At 40.1% G+C, this 23,511-nt stretch overlaps 1 protein-coding gene across 1 annotated transcript; it reads right to left on the bottom strand.

Moving 5' to 3' along the window:
- Positions 1-4,048: 4,048 nt before the first annotated feature.
- On the bottom strand, positions 4,049-23,439 carry LOC139925003 (brevican core protein-like). The gene is made up of 14 exons (XM_071916240.2): positions 23,384-23,439; positions 17,587-17,666; positions 16,947-17,321; positions 15,402-15,576; positions 15,115-15,242; positions 14,415-14,708; positions 13,195-14,076; positions 12,171-13,082; positions 7,049-7,195; positions 6,484-6,642; positions 6,141-6,223; positions 5,341-5,485; positions 4,723-4,905; positions 4,049-4,170 (listed from the first exon to the last, which is right to left on the bottom strand). The coding sequence occupies exons 1-14, from the start codon at positions 23,401-23,403 to the stop codon at positions 4,049-4,051; spliced, it is 3,705 nt and encodes a 1,234-aa protein (XP_071772341.2). The 5' UTR covers positions 23,404-23,439.
- Between the last annotated feature and the right edge of the window lie 72 nt (positions 23,440-23,511).

Genomic DNA, 23,511 nt, shown 5'->3' with positions numbered 1-23,511 from the left:
ACAAATCTTGAAGCTGGCCCTCAATTAGCAAGCCACACTTCCTTTGGAAGAAGGTGGAACTCCATAAAGAGTCCTTAAAGACTGGCCTCTGTGCACTCCGCTGCGACCCCATGACCCCGAGGTCACAGGCCACAATGCTGTCCCATCTGGAGCTGTGTTACCGGCCCGATGGCGGAGGGGAAGGACACCAACCCTCTGCTTTCATGCCGCGCCGTGTCACACTATTGAAGGCCTGAGAACCACCAGAGCCTCCTCTCTGAGCATCCGCCCGTCTTCATCAATTCAAATTCACACTCTGATCAGGTCTGCTAATATGGATCCCGTCTTTGTTACTGTAGTTAGAATAGTAGGAAGGAGGGCTGCACATATACATGCTCACACTGGGGGAGCCGCCTGGAGCAACCAGGGGCCTGTATTGTTGGCTACTGAGCAGCACTAATGTGGATCTGTTTGGGGTTAACTGCCTTGCTCAAGGGAGGTTGGGAAGGGAAAGTGTTCCTCATTTGCCTTCATATTGACATTGCTCACACACGTTGTTGCATTCTGTATGCATACACACGTAGGACTATTACACACGTGCACGCACAAAATGTTCAAATTTGGATTAAAAGGTTGGTTACACTTCTTTTGCTGACACTCAACTTAATATCAAGTGACTATAATGTATCACTAAAAAGTTTCAGGTAATTCTCACAATAGTGTGAAAATTAGTCTGCAGATATTCAGTGTCGGGGTTACAGTTAATCTTGGGGTTGAAGTTTGGTCAGGTTAGAGTTTTATAGGCTGCATAGTAGAGATGTAGCAAATCGGCAAGTGACATTTTGCTGAACATCTACTTTTTTCACCTGATGGTTAGTTCAGCATCAACATTGGACTATCCAAATAAAGTGTTGCCAAAAAGTTTTCCAATTTATTTACAGTGAAAAGGTTTTGATTTGTACTTGTAATTTGAAGTGCATTCATATATTTATAATTACATATTTACAGAGTAATTAAATGTTAACGTGAAATTACCAAACAGTAGTGTAGACCAGCAGTCTATTAAGATTATTTTAGGCAGCCTAAAATATACATACTGTAAGTTGTACGTGTGATTTGAGATACAATGCATCACACATAAGACTGAGGCATTATTTCCTTAAAAACCTGTGACTTGTGGTACACATCTGATGTGTGAGAATTGCAGAGCATCTCTTTTTTAAAATGCACATATACTGTGCATTTCCCTTGTAGCAAACTGTCTCATTTAAGGTATTTAGCTTCTTCACTTGGAAAAGATTGACTATTACTCCTTAGTTTGATAAGTAGGCTACTTATGCTTCATTGCTTACAGGCAATAGAGAATAATGGTGTGAAGATGACTCCGTGTGATGACTCCTGTGAGAAGCAGTTATAACCAGTTATAGCCTAAATCACTGGAAGTGTTTCCAGAAAGGAACATGGAAAGTGTGTGAGCCAGTAGACTGGACTATATAATATGTGTGTGTGACACGAAACAATGTGATTCAAATATTGCACTTGATAGAAGTATGGCAGGATGTTGGCATCAATATAGGCCATTTTCATTTACATTTTACATTTTGGACATTTAGTTGATGCTCTTCTTAATCAGTGACTTACAGTGAGTGTAACAATAGAATAAGCTATAAGCAGCTATGATATAGTGTATTCTTGCAATCCACCATGCATCTCACCAAGGAATTACTCAATTTATACTGGCAGATTGGCTAATTTCAGTTTTTCCTACCATAATATGCTAGTGATCCTAACATGGTGTTGTGTGTTGAAACAGTAGTGATATCGAACATTGGTGCCAGAGTCGGTGTTCCATGACATTTTGCCATCAATTTCCCCATCAACCATTCTAACAAATCATGGTACAATGATGCCATCTGGTGGCAGTGAAGGTTACTGTGGTCGTGCCTGTCCTCAATACCCTCTCATTACATACAATACTTCCTTTAGTAAGTCTGCTGCAGAAACCCTGTGTCTCTTAAAAGTTAGCCTATCAGGACTTGATAAAACATTGCTGATTTTCCTTTCCTTTCGATGCTTTTTTTGGTTCCAAGGTCATTAAACTGTTTCTATGCATTGAGGGATCACATTACCAAAAATGTAAAAATATCAAAACAAGATTACTAGAGGCCACAGATGGCACATGTGATGGCAATTATCTTTATAAAAACTACCAGTACACTTAAGTATTAACATTTAGGCTGGACATTAGCTGTTTTCCATATGGATTAAGCTTTATTTGTGGAGACTGAAAAAGTAAGGATTTGTATGTCCAATCATTGAGTCATTGTTATTGATCAACAACTCTATAAATCCCCTGCAGATATATTAAAACAGACTGGACACAGTAGTGATAACATTGGTAACATTGATGTTCCATGACATTTTGCCATCAATTTCCCATTAACCATTCCAACAATTCATGGTATAATGATGCCATCTGGTGGCACAACAAGGGCCACTGTGACCGGGCGCTGTTGTCTACACTCTCATTACACACAATACTTCCCTTACTAAGTCTCCTGCAGAAACCATCAGGACTTGATAAAACATTGCTGATTCCTGGGTATTTTCTAGCTTTTTACAGTACATTTTCAATACATTTTGTTTGGTTTTAAGGTCATGAAACTTTTTCTATGCATTGTGGACAACATTAACTGTTAATTGTTTGTATTTGTAATGACTGTGAACCTTTGAGTAAAAGAGACCAGAAGGTTACAATGCAACCATCACTTTCTGAGGGACGGGATTCTTCACCCAAATACAGTCACCTGGCTAGACTGAGGGGGATAATTCTTTAAGATCCAATAGGGAACTGTCCCACAGGGCAAAACACCCAAACAGCGGTCTGCTGGAGTCAGTTTGTGAATGCTTCTGCATGCTTCACTGTAGGTTGGGCCAGAGGACTGAGTGACATCAAAACCAGGATGCTGCCATTTAAAAAAACAATTGGTCCACTGACACATGAAATGAAGCACAAACACAGAGTTATGGGTGGCAAAATAAGAGTATGATTTAATCGTTGCTCTGTTCTACAAAACTTTATTACAACATAAAGCTGATGAACAAAACTGTGTCTGTAGGAAACAAAAGGCATCTTTCAGTAAGATGTGGACAGCAATCAGGGTTGTGAAAATTAAGATTTATATTTATTGAATATAGGCATGGTTGCCTTTGTGCCAAATATGGATTGACTTTGTGCTTTGTAGTTGTGTAGTTCTCTGAAAAACTTGAAATGAAAAAATCAAAGATGAATTCCTACCCCTACATTAGTTCGAAAACAAAATTCTCTTTTGCATACTATACAAGGGTCTTGAAGACATTAGCACCATTTTGTAAATGAAATTTTGTTCCTTGGTATAACAAAAGCCAAAAATGGCAAAGCTAATGTGAGTGAATAGTGCTTTATGTACATTTGGAGCTGGCATAGTAGTTTACAGTTCACTCATCTGTGTCTTTCTAGTGGAAGGGATCAAAGGTTCTCTTGGATATGAAGGAGTCGTTGAATAATATACAGCATTTTGTTCGCCAAGCACTTCATGTAATCAGTTTTAGAAAGCAGACCTGCTGTTTATTAGAAATGTAAGATCACTTACCCTTGCAACTATCCAGGCCTAATTATAAATGAAAACTCAAACCACTTTTTATCAGACAAAATATATTCAGCTCTGACACAGAATGTTCATATTGATGATGTGGGTGAAAGTGATTTAACTGAGATTGGAATCATAATAATTACACTGAATTGATCAAAGTAGAAAATAGTATACAGGTCATTAAAAAATCTGAATTTGTTTGCCTTTAAACAAATGATGATTCCCTCAATAAATCAGTGCCTCTCTGTACTGAGTATTAATCCACTGTGTGTGCTATGGGCTCCTTGGTTCAGAGCAAGGTTCATTTTGGCTTGTGTCTCTATGCTGTGTCCTTCATCCTGTTTGAGCATTCATAAAAGCATTTGATTCTTTTCACCTTGTCATGTTACAACAGCAGATTTAAAAAAAAAAAAAAGATGTGGAAAGTAGTGTGAGTTTTAAAACTTGATGTCCCAGTATTGCGGTGACTCCTTGGTGGCTTCAGATTCATCCCCAATCGTGTCAAAGCTGCTGGTGGTGGGTGACATCACTCCAGGGAGCGGAGCGGTGCCGCCTGCCTCTGCAAGGAAATCCACCCAACAAATACACACTGTGAGGCCAGCTTGTAAATCAAAATTGAAAGTATATATGATGTACATGTATGTAACTGTAGATTAATGTGAGTTTACACACAGTATATATGCATATGCAGTTATTTCTCACTATTGAGTAACACTTCAGTTCATGAATGATTTTGGACCTGTCTGTCATATTAGGTCATCCTGTCCTAGGAAACATTTCATGTCTTCATACATATTATAGATATGTATATACATATAGATACATATACTGTACATATAGTTAGGTATATATGGTATATATGGTATATATGAAGGGTTTCATTCCAAAACACTATATAATTTAATTTTGGAAAAAAATGTGCTTCCTAAATTTCATCAGTCAATATTCCAAAACCACAGATGATTCTGTCCTCAAAAGCATAACTGTTTTGTAAGTAAAGGTCAATGTTGTGTGTCAATGTTTTCAAATGATGGATATCTCATTTTGGAATGAAACTCTTCAAATTTGTAGGAATGCATGTATGTTTAAATCGGCTAATCCTTCATTTTACCAGGGATGCACAGGATCTGTGGCTCCTCCCACTTGCCCCCGGACAGACACCTGACCAGAGGGGTTTGTCTCTGCTGGAAACCCTGGCCGCAGTAGTAGCGGACAACTGCATCAGTCTCGTATCTCTGTCGAACCTTTCCAAAGATGGATGTGTTTTGAACTTTGGGTGGTGGACCACACGAGGCTGTTGGAAGAGTTCAAATACCTGAGATGTTAATGTCTTCACAAGCTTGCATCCTCCTCATATGAATGTCCTCTAAGCTAATTGGGGCTTCAGTTTTAATTTTAATATTCAAAACTGTCCACTGTCCAACTTAGAGATGAGATCAAGCTCATGTTGAAGTGCTACACATCCACAGGAAGTATATACAGCACACTGAAACAGAATCCATCATCTTGCACACTGATATACTGTATAGAAATTGAGTGGTTCAACTGGCAGAAATAACTGATGCATGTAGCAACCAAAACAACCACATGAGGGAGTTGAAACCACTAAGATATAACATGGTGAGATCTCTATGGTTAAAATGATGACTTCTAATTCTAATCCCAATTCCAATTCCAATTCTAATTCTAATTCTAATTCTAATTCTATACCATTATTAATATGACTCACAGGTGCCTTTCTTGCAGGTGTAGGCCAGGTGATAGTTGCAGGGCACGTCGCTCCAGCGCCCGGCGTCGTGCCACACCATCACCACACAGTCTTCCCCAGACAGAAAGTAGCTGTCCGGCTGCCCTCTGTACCAGTTCTCATACAGCTGCATACATGGGGAAGAGAGTAGTTTTCAAGTAGTTTTGAATGATTCGCGTAAAAAATGTAAATGTAAAGTGTGTCCATGTTAATGTAATTTTGTAATTCTCTTGCACTTCACTTGACTATCTGACTGACTGCATTTTACAAACTTACATTTCCTATCTTCCTGAAGTCATATCATACAAAAATGCTCTTTAGGCACGACTCCTCTGTGTCACTGTTCGCTAAACTATGGGCTTTGAAATTAGTCGAGCGCCTGTTTCTGGTGAAACATAAAATGAAATCATAAAAACAGTAGAAATACAGTATATTCTAATTAGCCTGGATGCAGAGTTACTTGTGGACTGGAAAAAGAGAAAAACCATAAGGCTTCCCAGAGGGTGGATGGACTCACCAGTGGGTTGAATCACAAACAAAAGAAGAATCTGCACAATGTCAAATAGAGAATAGAGAATATCCACACAGATGCTTATGATGCAAAAGAATAGAGAAATCTAATAGTACAAAAGGAATGAAAAAAAGTACAACAAAAAGTTGATTGTTCCTCTCTTGTGACGAATTGTACATTATTTGCAGTTCACACACCTGTAACCAGCAATATTATATGAACTTGTTTTTGATGAGCACAGACACATTCCCAAATTTCTTATATTCCTCACCAGCGGGTTGCCATCAGACCAGCGGAAATCTTCCTCAATGGTCTTGTCATTTAGACCAGTCCACTGGTATTCTTTGTAGTTGCCTGGTGAGGTAGATAATAAGGTGTAATATCCAGTCCACAATCCACAATGAAACTACCATGAGTACATTAGCTGTTTTCCCTTATGGATGATGCTTTGTCCTAAAAGAGGTTTTATGGAGACTTAATGAATTAAGCTTTGAAATCCATGTCCACTAAACCACAAATCAAAAACCCTAAAAATGTAGGCTAGCAAAGGAAGTTGTATCATGTTGCCCACAAATACAGACTAATGTGCACTAACAGCACCGGTCTCAACCTACTGTTGATGAAGCTCTGCTCCTCAGGGGTCATGATGGACACCAGATGTGCCCCCACCATGCGACAGTGCTGCTCTGCCACCTCCCAGCTCAGCCGCTGGCTGAAGTGCCGGTAGCAGAAACCATGGAACTTATCCCAGCCTGGTTCACACTGCTCCAGGTCTGGAAGAAACACAGAGGAAAGACAGGAGACTCAGAGCCTGTAGACATGTTCAGGTTTACAGCAGGTTTAGCTGTTGCAGATGTAATTGTGAGAGTTCCCCCTATTCACTGAGTGTTGATTGTTTCACATGCAGTGCATAATGAATATAATGCATCTGCATGATATTTATAATGTTTTGTTGTGGGCATAAAAATAGATTTGGTCAATCTTCTAACGGTGTAAATAGACAGCAGAACACATTATATGTGCATTTCCAAATATGAATATTAAAGAGAAGGCTCAGGATTTCTCTTTTTGTTTTTTATGGAATTGGCACCAACTTTCTATTTGGCATTTGTTAGAAATACTGGTGAAAGTCCAACTTCTTAACAGGCATGACAAATGGTTAGTGAGCAGAAAGCTCACCAGTCTGACAGAAGTCTCCTCCATAGCTTGGCAAACAGAAGCATTTAGGGCCTCCATTGTATTCAGTACAGGTGCCTCCATTGAGACAGGGGTCTTCAAGACAGGGATCTGAAACAGAGCAAAAGGTCAGTTCAGCTAACTCTGCAGCTACACAAAAGCACATGTCACACTTAGAGGTTGTGTATCATATTATTCATAGCAAACATTTATAGTGAAACATCTGTAAGAATGTGAAGAACTAATTTAAGGAGGAGGAAGAGGAAAGGGTGGATTTGATGGCGACAAAAGATGTGAGTAATGTTGATTAAAGATTAAGGAGCTACAGAACAAGGCTACTCACAATATATAAGGATAAATATTAAGAAGAGAGGAGCCAAGGATTAATGGTATTGCCCCTCTCTTTAAAACCCTTGAAAGTATTTTCCATGTACTTGTCATATATTCAAGATCAAGTCTGTTATGTATGTATCCTCTGTACTATGTATCCTCTAATACCAAATACGTATAATACATGAGTTATGTAAATATATGTATAATAGGATACAGTTTTTCTTTTCCTAAGATTGCATAAAAGGATAGCAGGCTTTAGAGCACATCATCAGATGGAATTACATTAAAGAGTCATGATCCACATGAGCCAACAGGTGGCGGTAGAGTACAAACTTCAAAGTGTCATGTGAGGACAAACTGGCAGGGAAAAGTTTTTGTGGTCAGTCTTTGATGCATCTCGGACAGGTTGAGTCATGCCCGTTCAAATGAGCAGGTTTCCTCCCTTCTATCTTCTTCACATCTGCTCTAATTTCTCAACGCCCACTCTATTTTTAAAGATAAAATATTCATGTGATAGCCTACTTGTGTAAGCTGCAGTCTTGAGAAAGCTAAACTGCATTTGCAATGCTTGACTGGTCCTTTGATTGTGATTGTTCCAAAACCAAGAGAGACAGGTAGGTAGTAGCAAGGTCACAGAGGTGAACTGGATAGCTTTGATTCCCTAGTTTCTCGAGTGGAATTCTGAGAAAATGTCCACTAGGTCGCAGTTGCACCAGATCTAGAAAAAAGCATCTTAGTGTAGCAGTAAGATGTTTTTAGTTCCACTGTGATGGACAAACATTATCTTATTATTATATAATAGCTGTTGGATTAAAAAAAGGTAACTTGGATGGGTGGTGTTTTGATTGTCAAATACTTTTTCTTTTTTTTTCCAATTTCAGAATGCATTTTCTTTTGTGTGTTCCAGATTGTGCAAACATGAAACCAAAACAAGAGTGACAGGGTAAAAAAAAAAACCCTGAAAATAAATAAATAAAAACTGGAAATGTTGTTTATACCAATAACTTCTCAGAAGTGGCCTATTGTCAGACAGAAACAAATGCAAAACTTTATAATGAAAAAACTTTACACAGCTGATTAGAATCTTAGCTTCTTAGCATTAGCAGATAGCTAACTAGCTAACATGCTAAGGTAAATGATGGGGAAGTAATGTTGCCCTCTGGTGCTTTGAAAGTGAAGTGAAAAGGGTAAACCTCCACAGGGATTCCATTTCTATATAAAAACAATTGCTGCAATCAGCTAAAGGATAAATTTAGTTTGTTTTTACTAAGCTATATTGTATATTGTACTGAGTTTTCTGGTATGTTGTAGGTAGGCTATTCAAAAGTGACTGGTCAGGTAAAATTCATGGAGTTAACTGGTCATGAGAAATTATTTTGAATTTGTAAATGGGAACACAAATGGGGATTTTTTTGTCAGGAGTGAATGCAAGCTATAACTGACTAGCTGTCACTTTCATCCCAATAGAAAGCAGAAATAGACTAGCCAGACCAGGCCAAGAGGCAGACAGTTAGTCTGCACAAACAACATGATGCTTGGAAGGTAGTTGTAGGTAGTTTGTTAGTTTTGCCACCTATCATCTCTCTGTAGAGTAACTGTTTACCTGCATCATGTCCATGTCCATTTTTTTGCTTTCTAATGCCGATTGATACAACACAATAGTGATTCAGCCTGTACCCAGTTCATGAAAGCGTTCACATTTCACATTTACACACCCGATGTGATTATCAAATCCAAGAACGCCAAGTGGATACTTGTGTCCTTGTGAAGAACGTTCTTCCCAAGCTGTCTTAGAGAGAACAAACTTAAAACTCAAAAGCGTGAACACAGAAGCATCCTTACAGTTGAGATGGCTAGAGTGCTTGACATTGTGCGATCAATTAAGACACGCAGGTGTCCAGCTGATTGAACTGGCTCTGTGCTATAGACTATAGCGCTGTTTGGACGTGATGCGTCATTCTCGCAATGAATCTTGGGGTTTCCCATTTGTTCTCGTAAGCCAAGTCACCATCCTCAGTCAACTTCCAGTAAACTTCATCCGTTGTTCAACTCTTGTAGGTGTCCTAGTCAAAGGGTAGTTAGTGAAACACTCTGGCGTAAAAATAGGATGTTTTCAATGTGATTTTCCAAATTGGTCAAAGTAGTCTTAATGTAGGTCAGAATGAAGTTAATGTGCATCCAAACTGAAATAAAACATTTTACCAGATACTGTGGTTTACTTCTTCCCTCTGACACCCTATAAACAAGAGATGGTGTGGTGTCTATTATTATACTGCAGCATGTTGGTGTTGAGTAAACAGACTCACACTTTTTTCAGGCATCTATCTGTGAGTCTGGTTTTGTCAATATATGGAAGGTAATAACTGGCCTACTCTTGTCTAATGTGAATCTTGGGACTTGTGCATTCTAAGCAATAGCATCATTCAGTTGGCTGGAACATAAACAACTGGGATATGGAAAACCATATGTTTACATGGGATTCCTTTCAAGTTTTCTGCATAAAAACAAGACGAAGAGTCTAACAGCCCCGCGAGATTGCATTTGTGTCCCTGCTGGGAATCGAACGTGGCTCTCCCAATTGAGAGTCTGCAATCTAACTCCCTGCGGCACACATTCACCCATGTGACCAAAAATGGTGAACAGAGCGACCGACCGACAATGCAATCCATAGAGCCCCTGCTGTCGCGGGGCTAAAAATCAAAACTTGTGTGATTATGAGCATGAAACACTTTTTCCTGTCACACATGTAGGCCTCATTCAACTTTAAGTATCATATGCACATTGTTCTCACTAATAGTAAATAGTACAGAAATCAAAGACTTGCACACTCAATTTTTGTTTTATGTATTTTCAAGTAAAATAAGGTTGGCATAGTGGCTCAGTGTTTAGTACTGTCTGTGTGGTGTTTGCGTGTTCTTTCTCCCATGGTCCAACGACATGCAAGGAGACTCTAAATTGCCTGTAGGTATGAATGTGAGTGTACGTGAATTGTATTAGTCCTGTGATGGACTGGTGACCTGTGCAGGGTGTTTCCCTGTCTTCTGCCCTATGCAAGCTATAGGCTCTAGCCCCTCCTGACCCTTAATAGGGATAAGCAGATAAAGAATGAATGAATTTGTGGTGATATGCATACAACAGTAGAAATCAAAAATGATAACTGCAACCTTGTATTAATTGGAGCCTGCAAGTAGGTTTGAGTTTAACTGTGAGAACACGCAGCAGACATGGATCAATGTGACGCACAATGTAAGGCACCACCGAGTGAAAATAGTGAGTGACGTATGTTTTTTCCTCAACTAAAGGAAAACAAACAGCAAACCATTGGATTCTGTTGTATGTTAAGTCCTATATAATTTACTTTTCATGACTTTGCTTTCAAATATACTTTGTCCCGAGATAAGAATAATGTGCTTCATTATGTTTTTCAAATATATGTGATTTTGTTAATAGGCTTTTTCTTGAGTGAATTTGAAGAGGTTCTCACACACAGAAAAACACTGGGTTGATGTAAAATGTTAAACTTGTAACTGCCCATGTCTTGAATGGCAGTTAGTGAGTGGCAACAAGCTCTTTTAATGGTACTCCCATTCATGCCAACACACCCAGGTCTGCAGCTGCCATTTTGAGTTGTAGAAACCCACTACTAAATTGTGCAAAGCTGTAATTCAAATTTGAACCTAAAACATTTGACTGAAGGAAAAACAAAAACAGATTTATCGACCATAGTCAGGCAATAAACAAGCCTCAATTAGTTGATTTTATCATTCTTGTACCTACAAAGACAATACAAATTTTGAAAGATCATGATTAAACGAGTGACCATGACTTAAGTATGAAATAGTAATGACCTATAAAGGACCTTTCAAAACGTATTGCTAAAGGATTCCACTCACAATAAATCAATACTGAACACCTTTTGTGCTTACAAACATAATATTCTGTGCTTTCATTACTAGACTGTCTAGAATAGCAATAGAAGTCTTAAAATCTGATGAAAGAGTACAATTATTAACTAAACATTTGATGACCTGACAGTTTAAGGATTAAATATCTGTTCAACAATGTAATCTATAAAAACATCATTGCAATTGCATTGGTCAGTGCTGTTACATTCAACATTAATGCTGTTACATTCAAGAGAAAGATCCAAGTCCCTTATCCAATTATTTCCAGATTACTGCAGAAAATATTATCTGTGATTTTTGAAGCCAGAAGAAAGTGATGGTCATGAGCAGTCAAAACACTGACTTTGTACGTGTATAGTGTGGAGATAGGGTACCCTCTGAAAGTAAAATCCACTGATCACTGTCAATGTACTATGAAATATTTTGAACAATTCTGGAACAAATGCTATAACCTGGACATCACTCTTGCAGGGGAAAATCATTGTAGAAGAAGCATTGAAACAGTCATTCATAGACATACCAAATAACACAGTACTTCATAGAAGTCAATCTTTGGATGAGGAAAAAAACATCATGCACAACAAGACTGGTTTGTTGACAAATGTCAGATGGGAGCTGTCCCAGGTGTAAGTGTCTTGGGAGGGGGTCACAAGGAGAAGGGTGAGCAGTGTTTTAAGGGGAAGAGGGAAGAGTCAGAGGGGTGAGTGGACTTGCTGAGACAAAGAGTGAGACAAACGTAGAGGTGTGGGAAGTCATTTGAAAGGTTGTGGTTTACAGAAAATGGAGCAAGGCAGGTTGGGCAAAGGAAAGACCAGGGATTTAGTGCATCGTCGCGTCGAGCAGCAAGAGGAGGGCGGTTAGGTTGATTAGAGTGGCTTTAACATTACCTGAAAGTTTCCCTGTACCGTCTACAGCAGCCCTCTCATTGGGCAAGATAAGCAGGGTGGGCGGCTGGGTGAGACTAAATTCAAGATCCACCCGACCTTGATCCACTGGTGGTATAAGGGCTGTCACCTTCTGCGGCTCAGCCGTCTCATGGAAAGCTTTTGGTGCTGAGGTGGGTGGGCTCCAGGTGCGTGTGGACCACAGTGTGGAGGTCGTCGTGGTCGCAGCAGTGGGCTCTGTGCTCGTGACGTCTGGCTCTGCTGAGGAATCTGGAGTTCCTGTCGAGGAGGGTTCCCTGCTGTACTCAAGACCATCTAGAGACTCTTGTGGTCCATAGGTGGTGGACGGCAGAGTCCAGTTAGATGTTTGGGAATCGAGGGGGGAGACAGTAACCTCCTCTTCCAGGGTTGGTGTAACTGTGGTAGGTTCATGCCCACTTCCCTCCTCATGGGAAGCAGTTGTCAGATCCACATGCAGCCTATGAGCAGATGTTTCATACCCTGCTGTGGGGGAATCAGTAAGCAGCTGGGAGGTGTTGGACATCTCTGGAGATTCAGTGGTGGATAAACCTGCTCCAGAAACTAGGTGCTCTTCAGACTTTGATGGGTGCAGCTGCTTTTCTCCAGAGGAAACACTTTCCATGGTGACCATAGTGTCATCAAATTCTAAGCTAGTACTGCCTTCCTGTCTAGAAATGGAGGACTCCCAGGGATGTGCTGCTGTGGAGTACACATCCAGGCCCAGTTCTTCAGAGTGCTGCAGGCCAGATGAGATGCTCAGATCTGGAACTCCAGTCCGAGACTCAGTAGGGATGGCGGTGGCTGCAGCAGAAGGTGACAGGCGAGGGGTGAAATCAGAAGTTGAGGATTCTGATGTGGCAGGGGAACTGTCTGCTCCGATGTCCAGGTCACTCTCTGGAAAACAACATGGGGCATTATGAGAGTTGAGTAAATCCAACTACTTAATTATTGATGTGTATTCTCTCAGAATGCTCATAAATAGAAATTGAATTCATACTAGCCATACCTTGGGAACTATCTCCAGACCCATCCAGAGGGAACCACATTGAGGTTAGCTCCCTGATGGGCAGGGTGGTTTGGGCTGGTTGGGTAACAAGCTCTCCTGCCTCTCCTTGGGACTGAGTCGAGAGAGATGTCTGCACAGGTTCTTCTACTACTGCCTCTTCCAGCTTCATTTGAAGCATGGGGTCAAGGGTCATAGGGGTGGATTCTGGGATATTCTCCTCTTGACTATGGTTGCTGTCTATTTTGCTGTTATTGGCTTCTAATCTTTCAAAATCCAAATTTGTCTCAGGCATTGGTTGGAAGTGCTTTGACCCATCAGATAGCTGGGATTCATGTTCTTCAAGGTTTATGTCTGGCATTGGCTGGTAATGCCTGTGAGGTTCATATGAAGGTTCAGGGAACCCTGGGGTGTTTTCTAGCTTGGGCTGGTGAAGGCTGAAGTTCCCTTCGTGGTGGGAATCCGTCTCATTGTTGGCACTGGGCAGTAATGATGTAGGATGTGGGGAATTGTAGCCATCTGTGTTGTTGGTGGAACTGGGCAGCAATGATGTAGGATGTTGGGAATCATAGTCCATTTCTGTAGGAGGCAAAGTTTCGTCAAAAGGCTGGAGGAGGTCCAACAAGGCCGTGGTGTTGAGGGGAGACTCTGTTGTGTCTGACATAACTGTTGGGTGTGTGCCAACCAGGTCTTCCCCAGTGGAAGGGCCTGAGAAAAAGGGGAGTGATTCCAGGGCGCTCTGAGCCTCTCGTTCAACTTGCTCTGAGTGTTGGCTCAGTTGCAGTTCTTCATCTGTTTCCATAAGAATGACCACATCTTGTCCGATGTCCTCAGGTTCTGTGGCCATGTAGTCCATAGGAGAGTCAGTGTGAGCATTTCCATTACCTGTAGAAGATAGATAAGTTATTGCAAATAAGATTTATAGAGAAAAACATCTTTTGTACTGTTTTTACTTTCTGGTTATTGTCATTGGTATATTTATATATTTCAAAATCAGCAAAAACACTTCATTACTGACTTAGCTAGCTACTACTATGTTTAGTTCTTAGTTGTTTTAGGTTTTCACATGATCAAAATTTTCAGTGTGAATTCCCATACAAACTGATATTAACCTAATTGAGTAGCATGAACAGCGCAGTTAAGTTGCATATCCTGTGAATTCTTGGCATTTAATTGTAATTTTTCATTTGGATTTTCACATTTTGGAAACCTCAAATGCACACCTTTGAAACAATAAACATCATTACGACTGGATGTTTCTGGGAAGCCCGTTTGGTTGCTGAAGCGGTAGAGGGTTTTGACACCGGCCTGGGGCCCACCACAGCGCTCCCTGGGGGTTAGGATGGGGTAGCGCACACTGCCATCAGACAGCCAGCCAGGGCTGCAACGGTCCAGTCCCTCACTCCATGCCAAGTACAGCTGTCCTGTTGTAGCAAGCTCCGCCCCTGCAGCTCTGCAATAGGACTGTGCCTCATCAAATGACAACTGCTGTGGGACGGGGTCATGGAACACCTCGCCTACAAGCACAAAATATTTCAAATGTGGACTTTTTTCATACAGAGATAAAAAAAAAAAAGTCTTGTATCAAGTAGGATAGTAGAGATCATTAGGAGACACTGTTGTCACATTGTGTATCTCCACTGTTATTCTCAGTACTGAATACTGAATATTGGACTAATCTCTGTTGCCTCTTGCTTTTTGTTAAATCTGCTTTGTGACTATGATTGAAGGTATGATGGAAAGAAGCAACATGATGACAGATCATCTGACTTGGCAAAGTGACAGAAACTGCCCTTGATAATGATATTTGCTACCATATTCATTGGCAAAATATTTTTTTCACCTAAGATAAGGATTAAGTAGATACTTTGCTTTAAGCAGGATCATTTATCTTCCTATGATTAAAGGTGTTACAATTCATACCATCAATTTGCTCCACATAACAGTACACATCAAATAGATCCTCTGGATCCAATGTTCCATAGTTCCTCACTCCTGGTTGCCCATCCATGTCTCCATAGCAACCTTCACGGGGCACTTGGATTGGGTACCTGTGGAAGTGGTGCAAGTATGGAAGCAATCAGCATTTCCTCCTCACATAAAATAAAATTACCATGGTTATACCTTAGATAAGGATAGGACTAAAATCCTGGCTTTGATATTTTTAGTCAAAAGTATATATTGGGCCATATACAAAAATGGTGAGATACCTGACAGACTGGTCTGCCAGCCAGCCAGCATCACACTGCTCATAACCATCATAATAAGCTGCCAACAACTGGTCAGGAGTGGCGATCTGTGCCCCGATGCCCTCACAAGCCTTCTGGGCCTGGTGGAAGGAAAATGCATACCGGCCCAAGGCATCCCTATAGTGGAATACAACACCTAAACACACAAGCATGCACACTTTTATATACATACTATACGAGAAGTTCCTGGGATAATAACATTTTACACAATAAGGACACAACAATACCAACTAATAGCAATAGCAATCAGAAGCATCACAGCGGCAGCCACACTGCATGTCTTCTGTATCCTATAAATGCACTCATACCTGTGAGTTCAAGGTCTAATTCATCAAGCAAACTGAAGAGTATGAGCCATGTCTGAGGATCAGTGACCAAGGGTTCTGCAGCCTACAGAGAGCTCAAAGTATTTGGATAGCAACATAAGGTTTAATATTTTGGCTCCATATGGACTGGAAGTGAAATGACACAGTGACTATACAGTTAAAGAACAGACTACCAATTTAAATTTTTTCAGCCATTTTGAATGGTCCTTGTTAGAGGAAGGAAAAGAAAGGTCTAGTTGATTGTCATCAGCATGGTAATTTTCCTACCACAGCTATGCAGATGACACCTAACTTTACTTTTCATTCCTCTGAAACTATAAGGCTTCAATGTGCATCTCTGCTGGCCAGACTGACATCTTCCCACCACCACAAGCTCAAACTTGGCAAGAGTGAACTGCTCTTCTTCCCTGGAAAATTCTGCCCTCAAAACTACACTGACTCCTGCCTAGAATCCTGGTGTGATCTTTGAAAACCAACTGTGGTACGATGCTCGTATCGCAGCCACAATGTAGGATCATACACAGCAACATCTGCTCAAACAGATTCCTCCTCTCCAGGGAAAAAGCCCGGCTCTTTGTTCAAGTTCTACTTTCCTGGCTGGGCTTCCTGGGCACTCCCTTCAGCACAACTCATTCAGCATATTGTAACCCTTCCTGTCTTTAACCATGTCAGATTCTCCCTTCTTGCACTGCCTCTATTGGCTCCCTTCATACGTACAGTACACAGCTACAGTTTTCTATTTTTGGTCACTGAGAAGCTCCACTGTATCAGTTGGGGATTAAATGCCTTGATCACAGACACTTTTTTGACATGTTTTTGACTAGTTTGACTGAAAAATGACAACTTTATTGAATATAATCTTCATTTGACCAAATGCTTTTGGCTACCATGTGGATACATGTACAAACATGACTGTAGTCTTTAACTGTTAATCTGATATAGCAGTCTTCACTTTAACCTCATAGTTATTTTGTAATTTCACATCCAAAGTAATAAGAGCCAAAACATTAAACAGTGTGTCACATATGGAGCCCATGTATACATCTCATAGATCCTCAGATCAGTTTTCCAACTCATAAACTTAAATCTAGCCAATTGAGCTTGACAATTAAAATCCTAAACATAAATAACAGAGAAACCCACAAAATGTGTGCTAGTATGATATCTTTTGTTTCGTTACCTTTGATCTTGAGTTGTACAAGATCACTGGCATCCTCCAGGCCCTGCTGCACCTCGCAGCGATAGTGGCCTGAGTCGCTGGAGCGCAAATCCCCCAACCACAATGACAGGTCATCGTTGGAAGACGTATAGTTGAGCAAGGCGGCGCGGTCTCGGTATGCCTCGTTGATCTTCACCCTTTGACCCCGCGCCACCAGGATCTCCGTCTCCACCCCATGGGACACCACACTCCACTTGACCCGGGGAAGTATAGGGGAAAAGGAGGAGGTGGGTGTGGGGGACAGGGACACCAAGCAGGGGACGGTGATGGAGCTGCCCAGTGGGGCAAAGACGAGGGCTGAGTGGGGGATGTTCACCTGGAGCTGTCGCACGTCATCTGAAAACAAGAGGGGTAGAAGGCAGAAGAACAGTGCTGTGCTGTACGGTTGCATAGAATAATTGGATGAATCATCAAGATGTAATTTGCATTATTTGCTTGAAATTGAAAGACAAATGTTAATACTGTTTTTAAAGTACTCTCAGGGGCCAGCATATATAGTATTTGGAACAGAGTATTTTATTACATATTTTAAAAAAAAGCTTGTACATTTTCATTAAAAGTAAGATATGAAAATCCATAACATGGGAAAAAGTAGAAGTACCATGTGCATATGGAGTTTGGGCAGGGAAGGCCAGAGTGAGATGGCAGACGGCACAGAGTAGTGGAAGAAGTTGGACATGTCTATGGAGATAAAGAGGCAAACACAGTAAGAATGAAGATAAGATAAAATATGTCACTGATGAAAATTAATAAAGCATTCTTAAAGCAAACTTGGGGGGGTAAAAAAACATAAAAATGACGCCAGCAGATTATTTCTCCTCTCCTCGGTTTTCAATTTCACACACATTTAACCTTTAATAGGCAAAGCGAGTTCTGGTACTGAAAGTCATGTACTGTGTTGGTTCAGCTGATTGGTGGCATGCTCCACTGATCTTACCAAATTGTTTTACTGGAAGATTTAAGGTCATGATTTACACACCCTTGTATATGTTGTTTAGCTGTGCTATTGCAACTTACTGTATGTTGTTTCTGCTACCACCACCCCAGCATCCACCTATTTCGTTTCCATCTTAACAAGACATTTAGTCTATTATTGAGTCCTAAAATCGTAATTTTTATAAAATAAGTAAAAAATCTGCCAGTAAGGTTACATAATTTCACTTGTTTCCAATGCAAATCAACTTGTTTAAAGAATTTTGTAGAATCAAGTGTCATTTTTCTAATAGTAGTGCAGTGATCTGCCTTTTTTCTGACTTTTCTGAATTTTTTCTGAATTTCTGACATTTGTAGAAAATTCCTGAAACTGCATTGGAAGCAAGTGGAGTTATTTCACCCCACTTGCAGAATGTTTCTCGTTTTAAGAAAAATAAGATTTGAAGGCTGAATATGAAACGAAATGACTCATTAAGATGGATGATTTTTGCAATGGTTTGTAATCTTGCAGACTAAGTCCCCATGTGTATGGAATATGCAACTGATATCCTAGGGAAATCTTAGGGGAGGAATGGTAAGACACATCAAAGTGACTAAAGAATATAATCTTGGTAAATTCACCCTAAAATCTGCCTGTGGGAATGAGGAAGAGAATAAATATTGTGAAAAGGAAAAACACCAAAAAAAACAAATGATGTCTGTAATATTCATACCTTGGATAATGATAGAATTTGTCTTAGAAAATCAGAAAATCAGTGTAATCCGCTGATTTTGGCAGGAAGGTGATCATTTTTTTTAGGAATCATAACTTGGATCTTGTGGTAAACCCAAAATTGGTGTAAAAAACTTTTATACAAGGCCCATGAGATACTGAACCTATCACGGAGCCCCGACACAGTAAGGAGCCACTTCTCTGGCTTCCAAAGGGAAGCTGGGAGCACAAGCGTCCGACCGCAAGCCATTCATCACCTCCGTGAGCTAATGACACGTCTCCTCAGCACAGCGGCACCCTGCCAGCTCTCCGTCACCAGTCTGGCCCTGTTATTAACCCAGCAGGCATGGCAGGCCGCTCACACTGACCTCAAACAACCTCTCCGAGGCGGCCATGATGAAGCTGGAAATGTTCATTCATCATTACAAAGCAGCGTTCTGGGTTTTCAAGATTCCAAATGACTTTTCAGGGTTGTTAAGAGTCAAAAGTGCTGATAGCAGAAGAGCGATTGCATGTAAGACACTTCTTATGTCCATAATATTTATTAAGGTATCTCTTCTCAGGTTATTACTGTAAATCACTTTTTGGATTTTGAAAATATACTTTTAGTTGCTTCACATGTTACACATCTTTTTTTCTTTATTTAATATGTAGGCAACATTATATTACAACAATACTTTATAGTGCCATGCTATAGAGTATTTATAATTCATATTGTATTTGACCCTATACTGTAAGGTCTTTCTATACTGTTTATAGTTACTACAGTATATTATATAGTATCATTTATATATATTATGTCTGCTATCCAACCAGCCCAATCTAATGCTGTAGTAGGAAATCATGTGATCTAGCACCTGAACCACAGAAGATGACACTGACAGTACAAAATATTTGAAACAATAATCTCTCCATGAAATAGATTAGCCAGTGGCCAGATGAAAGCCCATATTGATTTCACCTATCAAATCAACGTTATTCATAAAGGGGAGATGTAGAAACAGTGAAGGAACTGGTATAAAGAAAGATTTTCAAGACATGGATTATGAAAAAAGGGGGTGCAGCTCAACATTATGAAGATGCTCCTAATATACTCAGTTATTTCAATGTAGTCATTTGTGCTGGTCTTGCTTTTAATAAAGAGGCCAAGGGACTTGAAACAAAGAAGTCCCAGATCCTTTGACTGTTGCTGATGCCACCAACACAATCGGTCCCTGCTCCTAAATCACACTCTTGATAGGCAAATGTTGAAAAAGAGCCTCTAAACAAATCCATAGCAAAGCATAGAGGTCATACTGTCTCTGTGTGTGTGTGTGCGTGTGTGTGTGTGTCAGCAGGACTGGCTGAAGAGCTTCAGTCTTTTCCATCAAGATAAAGTTCTAATGAACCGACATCAGATTCAGCAGCTCTGACTCAGTTCTCCATTTTGACAAACCCAGCCTCATTATGAGGTCTATATATATTCAGCCAGTTGGTCGGCCATCCAGACATGCGTCAGCACAGCTGTGTGTTCGGGGTGGGAGAGTAATGACCGCCATGCAATATGATAGAAACCGTCTCCTGTTCTGTCAGTGGAAATATTAGTGGAAACATCATTGAGGCCAGAACCACAACTTAGTGAGCTGAGGGAGTTTATCAAGCATCAATGAAATCTACTTTTGCTGCATCTGTACGTCAGATACATTCATCATTCTTAAGAGTCGGTACAAACACAGCTCACTGACTTGTGTCATATTAAATGGCCTTGTTTTTTGGTAGAATAAATGTTGTCTGTTTCCTCGCCAGCTGGGCGAACTCCACTGGTTGGTATCACTATTAGTATTCTTGACAAGAAAACGGCTCACAAAAAGCGAGCAGTGGGCCAGGAGGACAGCTGCACACTGTGCTTTCACTTCATACCAACTCCCCTTACAAAAACCCTCGGGGAAAATTAAAGGACAGGCCACTGGCACGCTTGCTTGCTTTTTCTCTTTTCTTTCTCTCTCTCTCTCTCTCTCTCTCTCTCTCTCTCCTTTCAAGGATGGAAAAGAAAGTTAAAAAACCACTAAGAATCGTTTTAGAGCAGGCTTTGTAGAAAAGGAGTGGCCACATTAAGACACTGTCCAGAAATGTTTCAAACGGTATAATTGTTATGAGAGTATGTTTAAATACCGGTTTGTGTTCATCTTAACGCAGTCAGATTGATGACAGTGGAGAAAATCCTGGTTGGTGCTGGTTATTTTGCGAATTCTTTGGACCACATTTTTCAGTGAGGTCTTTGGCCTCGCAGTCATCTGGCCTCTGGCATTTTTGCTCTTTTTAATCAGATAAAGAATGAAGACAAGTCAGGCTAGAATCAATGCCACCCACTGCATTTATGGGTCTAGAAACAGCAGTCAGTGCATTATCTACATGCAGAACGAAGCCAGTCTCATCCTTGTGCAGAAACAGGAAAAGACTGATTACATGTTGGTCATCAGTGGAAGTCAGGCATGAAAAACGAGCGTGAAAATGGATAAAAGTCATGTCAGTGCTGCACTGCAACAAAAAGCTTGCACACTACATCTGGTGGGTGGCCTCTGCAGTGTTTCGCATCAAGGTCAATTCAAACAAACCACTTCTCTAAACAACGACCTGGAAAATGACTCCTGATCCCAGTTTAGCCGGATCAGACTTGCCGTGACACCATTTCAAGACTGATGTAACGTTAAGCTTTGTGGAGTGCGGAGCTGGAACTGGCTTTGTCATTGTATCCGCTCATTCTACAATGTGATTGGGTTTTAATGAGGTAGAAATCCACTCTAGTCTAAATCTCTACTCACCATCTCAATGCCTCTGATTTATTTCTGTTCTTTCGTCTCCAGGTTTATAATCCATCTGACTTAACTGATATATTTTCAAATCTAAAATCAAAGGTTGTCGGAGGTTGCCCAACAAATTCAACATTTAAATTGTTTTTGTAACTTGGCACCCAATATCAAACAATTTTTTGTCATTTTTGATTGTAGTCTGAATTCTGAACATCAAGTCTGAAGAACTATCAGTCTTACAGTATTTCTACCATTTAACAAATAATTTAAAAAAATCAGAGCATTTCTATCTTTTCTGACTTGTTATTCATGCTTTTATTCCATAAATGCCACTGCTAGATTGGCATTAACTAGAAATAAGGAAAAATATTATCATATAACTCTCATTGTAGCTACCTTAAATCGGGTTCCAGTTGAATTTTGCATTGATTTTAAGACATTATTGACTATTTTTAAGGCAATAAATGGCTTGGCTCCAGCAGTCCAATGTCTAGATAACAAACAAAAGGTGTTCAAGCATTTGTGATCAGGGTCCCTAAACTTTGGAACAACATGTATGAGGAAATATGATGGGTGAAAACTGATTTTTATAAACACAGACTTATCTGGAAACTTTTAATTGCTGTCACTGTGCTATAGTTGTAATGTTACTTTGTTTTTTGGGAGTCCAGTATGGTTTCTGGGTCACACTTTATTTGGATTGTCCAATGCTGATACTTAACCTACTATAATGTGTCACTAAAAAGTTTCAGGTGATACTCACAATAGTTTGAAAATGAGTCTATAGATGTTAAATGTCTGGGTCAGGGTTTGAACATCTACTTTTGTTACCTAATAGTTGAGTAGGCTATCATCATTGGACTCTCCAAATAAAGTGTTTCTGAATTTTGCCATGAATTTGTCTTCATAAGTTACTATTATGATTGTGATATTTATTAAAAAATAAGGTGTTTTGACACAGAATTATGTATGCATCAAGATGCTACATTTTGCTGATGGTTAATCAGCAATTACCAGAGAATCAAACCAGTGCCTTCCAGTTTCACCTGGTCCATGAGGCAATATCAGATCAAAGAGCCATCTGATACCAAATAAAAAAGAGGAATTATACTTTACTTGTTCTTTACTTTGCTCTTTCTCTCTCTCTCTCTCTCTCTCTCTCTCTCTCTCTCTCTCTCTCTCTCTGGCCATTAATGAAGGAGTCCACATGGACCCTGAGGTGGACCATGGAAAATAAACAGAGGAGGCAAAGTGTGCACTTAAGCTAAAATGCTGCTGGCTTCTTGTGTCTCCTGCTGGGCAAAGGAAAAACATTTCAAAGCTTAATTCACCTTGATCCCAGAACAGCAGTATTTAAAACCAAAGAAATTTGTACATAAGTGATTTCTTAAATTAAAAAAGTAATTCAACCCAAATCTAGTGGTCTGGAGCCTATCTAATATAGTTAATCTCCTGCTTTCTGTAGTATTTGTTCAGCTGCAGAAATGCACAGGACAGTCATTCCATGTAATGTCACTGTCACCTTTCCCCATTCATTCTCATGGGAATTGTACATTTGTGTGGAATATCATAAATATTCATATCATAAATATCTGCTTTCTTGCTTCTATAGATGATACCTCCGAATGAACGTTGTTTATTTGAGAAAGTATAATTGTGTTTGTCAAAAATTAACCTTCCTAAGGAAAAAGTTCTTTCTGAAATAAGTGCGTCAACTATTACGCCAAATGACATTTTCTGGAGGACAAAAAAAACTACTGTAGCCTGCTACGCCTACAATTTCAGGACCTGAAATTGGGGGAAAGCAGCAACTATTATCATGCAATTAACTGATAAAGACGACTAAAGGTAAATTTGTCAAATTGACACTATAATAATAAATGACATTATAAATAAAAAAAAACTTTGAAATGACCAAGACCGCATCCACTACGCATAATCAATCCAAGAACGCAAAAACCTACCGGATTCTTCTCAAAACCATTTCAGCGGATGAAGGATGGATTTATCTCTTGATTGGAAAAAGTATTCTCCGGCTGTCCGGCTCCAGTCGGCTTGGTGCAGTGCGACTGTCCCGCCAGAGGTAAGCGGC

Source organism: Centroberyx gerrardi, chromosome 19 (assembly GCF_048128805.1).
Source record: "Centroberyx gerrardi isolate f3 chromosome 19, fCenGer3.hap1.cur.20231027, whole genome shotgun sequence".
In the NCBI taxonomy this organism is placed as follows: Eukaryota; Metazoa; Chordata; class Actinopteri; order Beryciformes; family Berycidae; genus Centroberyx; species Centroberyx gerrardi.
Note: the sequence above shows the minus strand (reverse complement) of the source record. Positions and strands in the feature narration are given on the sequence as shown.

What these genes read in the sequence shown, in the direction of transcription:
- LOC139925003 (XM_071916240.2), bottom strand. Translation starts at nt 23,403, where the DNA reads ATGGTTTTGAGAAGAATCCG. An exon ending in TTATGTGGAGCAAATTGATG is followed by an intron (nt 14,709 to 15,114) that starts GTATGAATTGTA and finishes TTGTGCTTGTAG; the next exon opens with GCGAGGTGTTCCATGACCCC. An exon ending in GGAGCAGAGCTTCATCAACA is followed by an intron (nt 6,224 to 6,483) that starts GTAGGTTGAGAC and finishes CTACCTCACCAG; the next exon opens with GCAACTACAAAGAATACCAG.